Below are 13,763 nucleotides of genomic sequence, written 5' to 3' on the forward strand. Positions count from 1 at the left end.
GGCGACGCATCAATGTGTGAAGCAAGCTTGCAAGAGTAGGAGAAGATGTCTCTGACTTAGTTCCATTCATTGTTCCCGCCTTCCCCGTATACTGTGTACAAAAACGATTGTATTCTCGTTGTTTAAATCAATAAAGTTTGTGACTTGAAAAATTAGTTGTTTAACCCAAAGTGAGAGGAATGCATAGCGGGAAGCTAATGGAGCAAGGAGAAGTAGTTTGCAAAAGAATGATCCAGACGGCCAACGGCTTCTCATCAGTTGACGTATGTGGCACTTTTCTGTGGTTGTGTGACACGAGCCTAGTTTCTTGCATAAACTCAAGCATGTGAAGCAGTAAAGGCGACATGCCATATACTCTGTGTTCAGAAAAATCAAGTGCAATATCTTCAAAACAGGTTAATTGGTGAAACTTTAAAGCCTATAATAACTCTCTAGTGGTTGAACATGTATCAATGGCTCTGCTAATCTTTTATAAATACTTGCCCTGACCTTCTTCATGTATACAAACATCTAGTAGTCAAACCGAAGCATGCCGGTGGATGATGCCGAGAAGTGATTGAGAAGGGTAACAATGATGAATAAAATGTTTCGTTGGAACAGCCTAAGCGTGATCTCTTGGGAATAAGGGGCACCATGAATTAGAGTTAGAGTAGCAGAAATTCCTGGCATGTTGAATGAGCCTGGGTAATGTTTTGGTGTGTTGATCGTTGTGAGAAGGCAAGGTGCCATCGAACAAGTTTGCTCCCACCGACATTAGAGCCATGCCGATACTCGACTGCAGTTTGGAATGCAGTTAAGGCAAGGATTGGGCTGGACGATATCATGACCGGAGATTGGGCGGCGAGGAACCGTGTCAGAGATTGGTGGACCGAGCTTGCCCTCGCGGGCTTGCCGAGTAGAAAAGGAATGGCCTCCTACTTATGCTTATTTCTTGGGAACTTTGAAAGGAGAGGAATGCTAGGATTTTTCGAAACGTCTCTACGCCTTTGATGATAATCGTGGACAAGATCCTGGAGGAAGCAAGATTGTGGGTGTTGGCAGGTGCCAAATGTCTTGAAGTAATTTTACCCCACGGGTAGTTGCTTTATCTCTGCCAGATTTGGCTGTTGTTTCCGGACATTGTTATACTTCTTCCTTAATTAATGAAATGGCATGTCTTTTGCCTCGTTTAAAAAAAACAGCAGAGCCATGCTCCTAATGGAAAATTTCCTTTCAAAATTCAGGACGGACCCCCTGGATGCACCTGTAGAGCTCCAAAGAGTTTTACCTAGATCTCTTCAAGCAGTACACTCTCCGGACTGTAACCACAAAAACCGCTATGGAGAATGACAAATGGATGCAACACTTGAAGGCTGACCTTATTGTCGAATCCATCGGCCAATTCACTGATTTTTAGTGTGACTCCAATTGGTGCAGTTGCGACCGTGACAGAAGGATGCTCTGACCTGGCGCTGAACTGCCAATGGGCAGTTCATTGCCAGCTCGGCTTATTCGGTGCAATTCTCCGGCTGCATCATGCCTCCCTTCATCAAGCTGGCCTGGTCCTATGATCGCAATGAAAGCAGCGGTGCCAGCCTTTCATAAAAAAAAATCCCTTCAATTATGTTCTGAATGCTGAAAAGGGCCATGATGAACAAAGATATCTATTGTTGATGTGTTTTCCTGCGGAAAAAACTTTCGATCTACTCATGTCAAGGTAGTACAAAAAACACCAGAATAAAAAATATATCTATGTCCATAAAACACCTAACGACGACTACAAGCATTGGAGCGAGCTGAAAGCGCGGCGCCGTCTTCGCCCCTTCCTCATTGGAGCCGGGCAAGATATCTATTGTTGCGTGTTAATCTCAAGCTTTCGAACACCTGATTTCTCTCATTTCCTAGCACACAAAACTTCCCTTATCCGTTGGTTAACATTGCCTATTATAATCTGCAGATGCTGTGCAAATGCCGCCTGAATTACAAAATCAAACATGTTGCTGCACCACTAGAACCATTTCAGAGTTTTCAGGCAATTGGCACGACAGCAGAAAGAAATTCAGGAGACGCCGTGAACACACAAGTCCAAGGGAACCAATGTCACTGCTTCCCCTTCCTTCCCGTCACGTTGGACACGAGCTCCCTGAGGAACCTGGCGGACTTGGTCACCGGCGAGTTGGCGGCCATGAGGTTGTACATCATGTTCTCCACCTCGCCGACCGTCGGCCGCCGCTTCATCCGCGACACCACCTTCAGCTCCGGCTCCTTCTCCTCGCCCTCCATCATGAGCACCCAGCTCTCCCCGCCGAACCTGCCGCCCTCCACGCACCGGAGCAGCACCCCCTTTTTCTTGCTCAGCAGCCCCTTCACCTCCAGCCCCATGAAGGAGTACACCACGTTGAAGGAGCCCACGAAGCCCTTGGCGATGCCGCCGAACCCCTCCTCCTCCACCTCGTAGCTCCACCCTGGGTTGAACAGCACCGCCGGCCTGGGGTCCAGCGCGTTGACGGCCGCGCGCAGCTTCTCCACCTGCGACCGGCCCGGCGACAGGAACACGGCGGCGTCGCAGGCGCTCAGCGCGTCCGGCGCCACCGAGTCCAGCTGCGCGTGCGCCAGCGCCGACGTGTCCCCCCAGTTCTTGAACTCGCGCACGGCCACCGCCAGGTCCTCCGCGGAGGGCCACACGAGGAGCAGCCTCGCCGGCGAGCCCTTCCGGGACACGCCGAGGCCCGAGAAGACGTCGAAGGCGAGGCGCGCGAGGGAGCCCGGCGAGTCGTCGACCACGGGGATCTCGGCGCGGAACCGGGGCTGCCGCTGCTGCTTCTTGAGCTTCCGCGCCGGGAGCGAGTTGTTGAGCGGCTTGCGCAGCGCCGTGGCCAGGCACGACCTGGCCTGCGCGACCGCCTCCTCCCTCGACGATGGTGGCGTCGGGAAGCCGTCCGTCGGCGGGGCCGACGGTGCCGACGACGACTGGACGCGCCCCGGCGGCGGACCGCGGAGGAGGGCAACTTGGAGAGCAGGCAGGCGCGGTGGCGGGAAGAGAAACGAGCGGTTCGGGAGTGGCGGTACTGGAGCTTTGAGTGCGATCTTGGAGGAGGGAGGAGGGTTCGAGAGGCAGAGCGCCATTGGCGCGAACAAGAGAAGAAGACGATAAGGTGTGGTGCTCTGCTCCTCCATGGTGCGTGCGGGAAGCGAGTTGGGGGAGCCGGGCTTGGACACTGACAGCGTGGCCCCACTGCCCAGAATCTGCGTGCAATATCTGAGCTGCAAAAGGACTTTCTGATAAGTTGCTGGAATTTATCAGAGAAAATGAGTGAGTGAGCACTGAGCAGAAGAGAATCAGCAGACACAAGTGACTGACATCATAAGATGGGCAGCAAAACAGAGTGGCCTCAAATCACTGGGATGCAACCAGCCTTCATATCAGACCTACAAAACCAAAACTATTGCCTCCGTTTCGAATTATAAGGCGTTTTGGATATTTCAAAGTAGACTATATACAGACTGAAATGAGTGAACAAAACACACTGAAACACGTGTCTATATACACCCGGTTCAAGAAAAAGTTGGAACATCTTATAATTTAAAACCGAGGGAGGAACTAAAGTAATGCACATCTGATAGTTTGCAAATGATAGAGCACATACGTTCCAGGAATATCAAGAACAAAAGGAAGTACATCAACAAGTGAGTATAACCAGGTTATATTATCTCGACAAACAAACAGAGATGGTCCACAAGACCACAACACACTGATTCAATACACCATCAGTTTGAGTGGCAATGTACCCCCGCTTTCAGATCATAAATACATATGGTATCCCTATTACATATTTTGATATCGTTTCTCACAGCTTCAGGCAACAGCTATTCTCCAACACTTGTTAACGGAAATAGCAAGTCCTGCCAAGTTGTTCCAGGAACAGGAATATGAATTTGTAATATTTGGATCGTGCTGATGGGTTTTCACCAGTTCAAATGAAAAGAAAAGAATGTAGATTCAGCAAAAGAACATGTCAGGCTATGATTCTTGTTTAGGCAAAGCCGAAAGTTGTCTGATACATACAAATGCACTCTCTTTTAAAACCGCTACATGTATACAGGTTACAGATTGGTAGTCAACCTTAAGTTGCCACGCAACTTATGACCGTACAAACTCATATAGTCGTCTGTGTCTTCAGAGACAGTCAAAAGTTACGACAAAATGTATTTGCTCCCACCTATCTTCCTAGCAATTTCTACATCCATTTAAGAGCTTGCTCTCCCCACTCTTGGAATCCAGGCTCAACCTCGAGTACAAGAGGTGTTCATCATCACCACTCATCAGCTTTGCTGTTATGCTAGTAGCCTCTTACTACACTACTAGTACTAAAACCTGAAAACTAGCGCCACTCTAGTGCCATAAAATATACAATAGCATCATAAATTATGAGCTAGTTCAGGTTACAGGTTATTAAGATAACAATTTGCAAGCGAGTTCAGAGCGGAAATCTGACATGGCTAACCACATAAAGCAATTCATTTCCATCAAATAATAGTGAAGCAAATCATTTTGGAGAATTCTGACCACCCAGTTGTTCCATGATTCACCTTGGCCAACTTAAATGAACTCAAAAGTTTCACATTATGAAATCAGAAAGGAAGGAGAAATGGACCCCCAATAAGACAGAACTGAGTTCACAAATAACAGTATTTTAGCACTAGCTAGACGATTCTTCCAACTGACATGGGCCAACAGTATTTGGGATCTTTATGGATGTGCTATTAATTAATGGTCTGAAACCAAAGGTAAGGATAACACTCCTAGCATTTCCCAGTGAGCAAGGTTCCATCATAATTTCTCTCTATAAAGATTTACTCCCTCCATCCCGAAATGTAAGACGTTTTTTAATACTAGTGTAGTGTCAAAAAACGTCTTACATTTTGGGTCGGATGGAGTAGTTTGCATCTTGCAAATATTTCAACAAATGGCTGACCCACAAATTTCAGTGCATACCAAAGCCAAAAAGTACAGCAATACATCATGATAAGCTAATTTGAAAGCCAAAAGCTAATTTCTTCCAATTGACATGAACCAAATAGTTTGGGATCTTTATGGATGTGCTATCAATTAGAAGTCTAAGCCCAAAGGTAAGGTACAGATACAAAAAAGGCAGGAAATGACTGCATATGTGTAGCTCAATGAGGAAATTATTGCTCGGACAGTCGTGGTAAGGTGTTTGTCCTTACCATTGGTGATGGAGCAATTCAAGTCCAGGCAGGAAATATCGTCTGGACTCATGTCTAACAATGCAACAGGACATACACTCCTACATCTCCCAGTGAGCAAATTGACTTCCACCACGGTTTCCTAATCCTTAAGAAGATAAAGTTTGCATCTTGAAAATATTTCAACAAATGGCTGGCCCACAAATTTCAGTGCATACAAAAGCCAAAAAGTACAGCAATCCATCAAGATAAGCTAATTTGATAGTCTTATAAATAGCTGCTGAAATTGGCTAATTTGTTCATCACAAACGACAGCAAGCCCAACATTCCAACCAGCACATGTTATCATCCACCAGGACCCATCAATATCTCAAGTTTTATTTCGAGAAATTCACAAGCACCAGTATACAGCCAAAGACCACACCTTTGTACCCATGAAACCTGGCAACACCCAAGATAGATACCGCGACGGCAGCATAGGGGTGCTTATCTCCTCGTGCTCAGAACACGATGCGGAACTGCGGGGCGCCCTCGCCGGTGGCGGGCACCAACTCCCAGCGGCACGGCTCGAGCTCGTCGGAGACGGGGCAGTAGCCAGCGAGCGTGACGGCGGTACCCGACTCCGCCGCCGACCCGAACTCGAAGACCGTCGCGTCCGGCTGCCGCTGCCGCTGCCGCAGCACCTCCACCGCCCCGTGGGTGCCGGGGACGGCCACCTGGGCCTGCGCGCCTCCCGCTCCCTTCGCCGGCTGCTGGCTCGGGGCCTGCTCCGGCGAGCCGCGGCGGGAGCCCCTCCACCACGAGAAGAGCCCCATCGGCAGACGTGGGGAACCGGTGGGGATTGGATTAGGGGATTCTAGGGTTTTGGTGGGCAACAATCTAGACGAGGGTTTGGTGTAAGAGCGTCTCTAGCACCACGTGTAAAAACACGCCTAAAACGAATTTACGGTACCGTGAGACATGGGTGGAACAGATCATATAGACCCATACAGTAAACATTGTTTTTCTCCTCATGCTTCTTCTTTTCTGGGACGCACGCATGGACGAACTCGAACTCTGGTCGGCCAGAACAGCGCCGCTCCGGCCTGCCGCCTGATTTGGCCCGTTGCCTACATTGGTGACACACCGGGCCATCGCGTGCTCTGGCGATGCTTCGGCCGCCCGCCTGTGAGCTCCTCCGCCTGCTCGCTGCTCGTGCGCGACGTCGCGAGGTCCCCTGCTTCGGCTTTGTCCGGCTTTGCAGGATCCTCCAAAAACAGCCGAAATCCTCTAGATATAACGGACTGGGGCTCGAATATAGGGGAGCCTGCAATTTTTTTACAGGATCTGTTCGGGGTGATTTTTCCAGCTTGTATCGTAAATACCAAGGTTTGACCGTTTTTACAGGATCTGCTAGCGATGCTCTAATGCGTCAGTGAGTTGACGTATTAAATGTGCAATTTGCTTCCTTTTATCTATCACAACGTTTGTCAACAAAAGCTTAGTCGTCATCATCCAACTTCAAGAGCTAGGGTTGAATCTGGTGAAGCTTTATTTGCGGATATACAATGATGTGTATCATTCCATTCATAAGTAGGGGAGATAGTTTATAGGGATGCTACATTTGGTGACGTACACAAGCATGGTGACATCAAAAGCGCGGATTAAGTAGAGAGGGAGTAAGATTGCTCAGCCTCAGAGAGTAAGTTCAGGTTACATGGATTAATCTATCAAGGCCTTTGGCGCGGGCTCTAGCCCATAGAGGCGCCTCCTTTCTGATGTCATTGGAGAGCTGAGTGGAGGAGGGGTCCATCAGAAAGTTTGACATTACAGTGCTTCCAGATAGTCCACACTGTTAGAATGATCAGAGAGTTAATACCCCTACGCAAGATAACCAGTGCCATGGACATTGTTGTGGACCACAAGTCAAAGAATCATGCCATGTCGTCTGAAGGGCGCGGGCAGGCGACACCAGGCCATAGTGTCATGCCAAGCGATGCGAGAGAAGACGCAACCCATGAGCAAGTGGTGTAGGATCTCGCTCTCCTGGTTGGGAGGCTAGCCAAAGGAAAATCTTCGCATTCATCGGCAGCTAACCTTTCCAAATTAGCTACGAGTAGGGGGCAATGGTCGCTCCATGGAACAGCGCCCTATAGCAAGAGAATGTGGTGAAGGTTTAGCCGGTCTTTAACCATGTTTCAAATCTGTAGCGCGTACCTATACCAAAATGGCATGCGGGTCATCAATTCCGGCTCATGGCAGCAACAATGACATGAACCTATGCCCCTCGGGTGCATTCTCTATTATTATTTGTGTTGCTCTATTGCTCACTTTACTATTTTGTCATTTGCCATATCACTATCTATCATTATTTTTTGTTAACCTTGCAATTGGGGATTGACAACCCCCTTGCCAAGTTGGGTGCAAGCATTTTTTTTTGTTTGTGCGCAGGTGCTGCTTATCTTGCTAGCTTGTAGACTCCTACTGATTTGATAAACCTTGGTTCTTAACTGAGGGAAATACTTTCTGCCACTATACTACATCACCCTTGCTCTTCGGGGGAATCCAACAACTAGTACGAGTACGAGAGTAGTAGGAGCCCGGTGTAGCGGTTGAGGAGATGGAGTCATCGATTTCCAGCAAGCACTACTAGGGAAAAAGCCTAGCAGTAGCGCGAGTTTTGGGCGCCCGCGCTACTGATACGGCGCCACAACTAACTTGTAGCAGTAGCGCGTGTTGACACGCGCTACTGCTATACATGGTTAGCTGTAGCGTGCGTTGTAGACAGCGCTACTACTAATTGTCTGTAGAGGGTCTTATAGCCCGCGCTACTGCTATTACTTTCAAAAACAAAAACAAAATCTCCATCCCATGCGTGTTGTCAATGGCAGCAGTGGTTCGATCTAGCGATGGTTGGGGTCGCCGGAGGCATGAACGGACAGCGGCAGACCAGATCTGGCGGTGGCTGTTGGAGAGGGCCCGTTTCTATGGAAGAGCCAGGCAGCGGCGTGGGGCTCCTCTTCCCGGCTATGCCAGATAGCTCCTGGTCGTCCATGGCGATGACCTACACGGGCATGGACATGGGAGGGTGAGTCAAACCAGAGGGAGAGAGAGAAAAGGAAAACCGAGGGAGAGAGGAAGGTGATGGGGGGAGCAGCGGAGCTAGTCACCGGTGGTGAGGTGCTCCTGTGTGGTGGCTGTCGGTGTCAAAACCGGCGGATCTCGGGTAGGGGTCCCAAGATGTGTGTCTTAGGATCAATGGTAACATGAACACGGGATTTTACCCAGCTTCGGGCTCTCTTGATGAGATAATACCCTACATGCTGCTTGATTGACTATAATGAGTATAGGGGTTACAAGAGTTGATCTACCCTGAGATCATATGTTGTGGTCTAAACCCTAGAGGTATGATGAGTAATGTCATAATCATCTATCGACTAGCCTAGCCTCGGTTTATATAATGTACCATAGGCCTAGGGTAACAAGAGTCCTAGCCGAATACGCCGGTGGGGGAGGAGTCCTTGTCTTGATCACCAAGTCTTGTGGAATCATCCTTGTATGCAGCAACTGTCCGAACTAGCCCATGAGTATACAGCCATGGGGGTCCTCGGCCCAATCTAACTGATCGCGGGATGATGTGGTGAGTACCCCCTAGTCCAGGACACCGTCAGTAGCCCCCTGAACCGGTCTTCAAGTTGGGGATGCTCCTCGATTCTTCCGAACTGTTCTTCATCTTCGGTCGTCGGTCTTGAAAACTGGTTCAACAAATCTTTTCATCTTCGATCTTGAGGATCGCAAAGTAAATCCGAAGAGTTTATATGTCGGGTATCCGAGGAGCCCCTTTAAGTTTCCGGCCTTTATCAATGCCTTGTTATTATTATGCCACACTTCAGGTTTGAAGTTATTCCCGGGCGGCAGCGTCCTCTTGCGTCTGAGCTCCAATGCCGGATTGCATTTGAGGTATCTTTTGCAGCCAAGCACCAACGTCGGACTACTTCCGAGCTCCAACGCCGGAATATATCCAAGCTCTAACGTCGGACTGTGTCCAAGCTCCAACGCCGGACTGTATCCGAGCTCCAACGTCGGACTATATCCGAGATGTCATAGATCATCTAGGTTCAAAAAGTTGAAGGAGTTTAGCCAAGCTTAATGCCAGAAATGCCCTCTATGGAGCTAGCCACTAGCGCCCGAGCTTAATGTCGGACTGCTTCCGAGGTGGTGCACCATCCCTGATTGCGGGCTGATTTTTTGGTTGGTGCATTTTATTCTCTGCTGAGATATATAGCCAGTAGCCCTCGAGGTAAGTGCGTCGGACTAAAACCCGAGATGCACCTGAAGGGAAACATGAAACCGCTGATCCTAGTTGCCCCTGAGACTCAGGTCGATGCACGAAATCAGCCTGAGGATCAATTCCTAGCTCGACAGCATACATAGGAATAGAAATGCGGTGTGCAAAGTCTTCGAGACTCAGGTTGGGTGCGGCCGACCATCCTGAGGATAATAATCTCCTCGAAAACTATACTGCACTTTAAATTTTCTGCATTGGATTGTCAATGCAGTAGCCCCCGAGACACTGGTCGGGTGACAACACTAGATCAGGGGATCGATGTACCCCTTTAATATTTGTAAATAATAAGCACGAAGCCCAGTAGCCCCTGAGCCTTAATGTGGGCACGGGTGGCCAAATTAAGGATCGATATCCAAAGTAAAATCACAAATTATGTGTAATGATTCTATGTATCCAAGTACTTTGCATCATCAATGCTCGCATTCGCATTGTACAAAAATTTGTCGACCGGCCATCGGCTTCAACCTCCTCGGCCAGTAGCCAGGGAGTGTTTGTCCCACTTTATAAAGCCTTTATGAGGGCAAAGATTTGTGGCAAACAAGGCAATCCGGCCATACGGTTTTATAAACAAAGGTACGCAGAGAGACATGTTATATTATTGTTTAACATAAGAAACATCGTCCAAAGAAAATAGTCCCTCTATTGGTTCCTTTCTTTTGGGTTGTCATGCTAAGCATGATCATGAAACCTCAACTCCGATCAATGTGGGAGGAAATACTGAGATTTAGTTCGGGGAAAGCTTCTGAACTCTGTGATCTAGATGAACCCAAAGTTACACTTCTGTTGCGACCGTTTATAATCTGAAAGTGGCCCATCGTCGGCTTCTACCCCTTGTAGGTGCTACACAGGGTGTTTCCGGAATAACAAAACAACCCTTAGCCGACGTCTCGGTGCCCAAAGGTGGTTGTGTTGGCGGAAACGAGGCAATCAGATATGCGGGCTTTATAACTTTCACTTAGTCATAGGAGCTTAAAGTTGGGAGGCCAGCAAGTAGCCCCCCGCTTAGTGTTCGGCGACAACCGAGGTCAAGCCGTAAACACTTCGGCCAATGTTATGAACGGCCCGTCATTTAACATAGTCATCGGATTGCTAACCAGTTTATGCTTTATTGTGACAGTCAGTTTTCGGCTTTCTCCACCGAGGTGCTTAATCATACGAGTTGGAAGCACAATCGCAGTGGTTTTCCTTTTGCACACCTAACCGAACAAAGCGGAATGTAGGAGGCAAGCACAGGAGCCGAGCAACCCAACTATCGACCGAAGACACAATTTGAAACCGATGCATATATAGCAATATCCGAGAATTTTTGCCGAATCTCTAAAGGTGTCCGGCGGTACACTGCGAGACTTATGCGGAAAACACACAAATAGTTGAAAAGTGCCATAAACTTGGAAAACCAAGAAACATCAGTAAGAACTTGACGTCCGAACAAGATCAAGTGTTCAGTGCCAATCTGAAAATTGGTCTTAGAGAAAAAATTGTGCTTCTGTCGTGCTTTAACATGACACCTCTTATCTCAAGACTTCAAGCGGGTCAGCCTACGGCTTCAACCTACTACCCCGAAGGTGGATGAGAGGGAAATCGGGCTATTGACCACACACTTGCGTCGAAAAAAGGAGTGATAGAAAAAAAAACTTTTCAACAACTAGGAAGAAGAACACTTATTATAAAACAGCTCATATAAACTTCAGAGCCCCCAAGTGACTTGGGTAAAAGAATGACTGTATGTACCGAAGTACTTATATCATATCTATGTTCACCCGAACTTTGAACGCATCTTAACCGACTGTCGGCTTCTCCCTCTTCGGTCAAGGACCAAAAAGTGTTATGTACGCCACCTGTCGAGAATATCGACGGTGTTTTCGATAACCAGGAAATTAGGTCATAAGGCTGTAACAAACAAAGCGCGCTCAGGAAACTTATGCTATATTACTGACAAAGTGTAAGAAGCATCTTCGAAGAAAATACTACCCCCATCGATACCTTTCTTTGGTGCTCATTTTTAATATGAGACTTGTGCAATAGATTTTTTGAACTCATGAGTTCCGTTGTGTGCCGACCATAATTGAATAACAATAAGAGCACTAGCTTTCGGCTTCACCCAGTCTGAGGTCAGAGCTCGGAAGAACCGGTCGTGACAATTGCAGAGGTGCTCCCTTTACTCCCTAGTCGAACAATCAGGAAAGTAGGGGTAAGCACAGGAGCCAGGCCACCCAGCTTGCAAATCACTTAGGTCAATATGGTGCATATTGTGGCGTAATACACGAACAAGGAACGAAGCCGTGCAAGTATAATCATATGCAAGAGGAAAAACTCCAGCAAGGGAGCCCCCAAGTAAACGGGCTATTTGAATTTGTGTGTCACAAACAAAGTTTGGACAGGGAAGTTTTTCACAAGCAACTTTTTGTTGGAAATATGCCCTAGAGGCAATAATAAAATGGTTATTATTGTATTTCCTTGTTCATGATAATTGTCTATTGTTCATGCTATAATTGTATTGACCGGAAACCGCAATACATGTGTGAATACATAGACCACAACATGTCCCTAGTGAGCCTCTAGTTGACTAGCTCGTTGATCAACAAATGGTCATGGTTTCCTGACCATGGACATTGGATGTCATTGATAACGGGATCACATCATTAGGAGAATGATGTGATGGACAAGACCCAATCCTAAGCATAGCACAATATCGTGTAGTTCATTTGCTAAAGCTTTTCTAATGTCAAGTATCATTTCCTTAGACCATGAGATTGTGTAACTCCCTGATACCATAGGAGTGCTTTGGGTGTACCAAACATCACAATGTAACTGGGTGACTATAAAGGTGCACTACAGGTATCTCCGAAAGTGTTTGTTGGGTTGGCACGAATCGAGACTGGGATTTGTCACTCCGTATGACGGAGAGGTATCTCTGGGCCCACTCGGTAATGCATCATCATAATGAGCTCAATGTGACTAAGTAGTTAGTCACGGGATCATGCATTACAGAATGAGTAAAGTGACTTGCCGGTAACGAGACTAAACAAGGTATTGGGATACCGACAATCGAATCTCGGGCAAGTAACATACTGATTGACAAAGGGAATTGCATACGGGATTGCTTGAATCCTCGACATCATGGTTCATCCGATGAGATCACCATGGAACATGTGGGAGCCAACATGGGTATCCAGATCCCGCTGTTGGTTATTGGCCGGAGAACATCTCGGTCATGTCTACATGATTCCCGAACCCGTAGGGTCTACACACTTAAGGTTCGGTGACGCTAGAGTTGTTATGGGAAATAGTATGTGGTTACCGAAGGTTGTTCGGAGTCCCGGATGAGATCCCGGACGTGACGAGGAGCTCCGGAATGATCCGGAGGTGAAGACCGGTATATTGGACGAAGGGTATTGGAGTCCAGAATTGTTCCGGGGGTACCAGGTGATGACCAGCGTGTCCGAAAGGGGTTTCGGAGGCCCCGACAAATGTTGGGGGGCCTTATGGGCCAAGGGGAGGGGGCACATCAGCCCACTAAGGGGCTGAGCGCCCCTCCCACCCCATCTCACGTAACCTGGAGAGGTGGGGGCGCCACCCCTAGGGCAGCCGCCCCTCCCGGCTTGGGGGGCAAGTTTCCTAGGGGGTGGGGGCGCCCAAACCCATCTAGGGTTTCCCCTATGGCCACCGCCCCTTCCCTAGGGAACCCTAGGGCGCCTCCTCCTCCTCCCTTCCCCCTATATATAGTGAGGGGGTGGGAGGGCTACAGCAAGCTTGTTTTTGGCGCAGCCCCTCCCTCCTCCAACTCTTTCTCCTCCTCCGTAGTGCTTGGCGAAGCCCTGCCGGAGAACCACAAGCTCCATCACCACTATGCCGTCGTGCTATCGGAGTTCTCCCTCAACTTCTCCTCTCCCCTTGCTGGATCAAGAAGGAGGAGACGTCCCCGGGCTGTACGTGTGTTGAACGCGGAGGCACCGTTGTTCGGTGCTTAGATCAGAATCAACCGTGATCTGAATCGCTACGAGTACGACTCCTTCATCCGTGTTCTTGTAACGCTTCCGCTCAGCGATCTTCAAAGGTATGAAGATGCTCATCCTCTCCCTCTCTTGTTGCTAGAATCTCCATAGATTGATCTTGGTGTTGCATAGAAAATTTTGAATTTCTGCTACGTTCCCCAAAAGTGGCATCATGAGCTAGGTCTATTGCGTAGATTCTATGCATGAGTAGAACACAAGTTGTTGTGGGCGTTGATTTTGTTCAATATGCTTAT

At 48.2% G+C, this 13,763-nt stretch overlaps 2 protein-coding genes across 2 annotated transcripts; both read right to left on the reverse strand.

The window, feature by feature from the left end:
- Positions 1 to 1,894: 1,894 nt before the first annotated feature.
- On the reverse strand, positions 1,895 to 3,191 carry LOC123138551 (uncharacterized). Its single transcript, XM_044558534.1, has one exon. It carries the CDS (start codon positions 3,154 to 3,156, stop codon positions 2,080 to 2,082), a length of 1,077 nt encoding a protein of 358 aa, XP_044414469.1. The 5' UTR covers positions 3,157 to 3,191; the 3' UTR covers positions 1,895 to 2,079.
- A 2,245-nt stretch (positions 3,192 to 5,436) lies between these two features.
- LOC123138562 (uncharacterized) lies at positions 5,437 to 6,092 on the reverse strand. Its single transcript, XM_044558537.1, has one exon. The coding sequence runs from the start codon at positions 6,000 to 6,002 to the stop codon at positions 5,688 to 5,690; it is 315 nt and encodes a 104-aa protein (XP_044414472.1). The 5' UTR covers positions 6,003 to 6,092; the 3' UTR covers positions 5,437 to 5,687.
- Positions 6,093 to 13,763: the final 7,671 nt, after the last annotated feature.

This window comes from Triticum aestivum, chromosome 1B, assembly GCF_018294505.1.
Source record: "Triticum aestivum cultivar Chinese Spring chromosome 1B, IWGSC CS RefSeq v2.1, whole genome shotgun sequence".
In the NCBI taxonomy this organism is placed as follows: domain Eukaryota; kingdom Viridiplantae; phylum Streptophyta; class Magnoliopsida; order Poales; family Poaceae; genus Triticum; species Triticum aestivum.

What these genes read in the sequence shown, in the direction of transcription:
- LOC123138562 (XM_044558537.1), bottom strand. Translation starts at nt 6,002, where the DNA reads ATGGGGCTCTTCTCGTGGTGGAGGGGCTCCCGCCGCGGCTCGCCGGAG.
- LOC123138551 (XM_044558534.1), bottom strand. Translation starts at nt 3,156, where the DNA reads ATGGAGGAGCAGAGCACCACACCTTATCGTCTTCTTCTCTTGTTCGCG.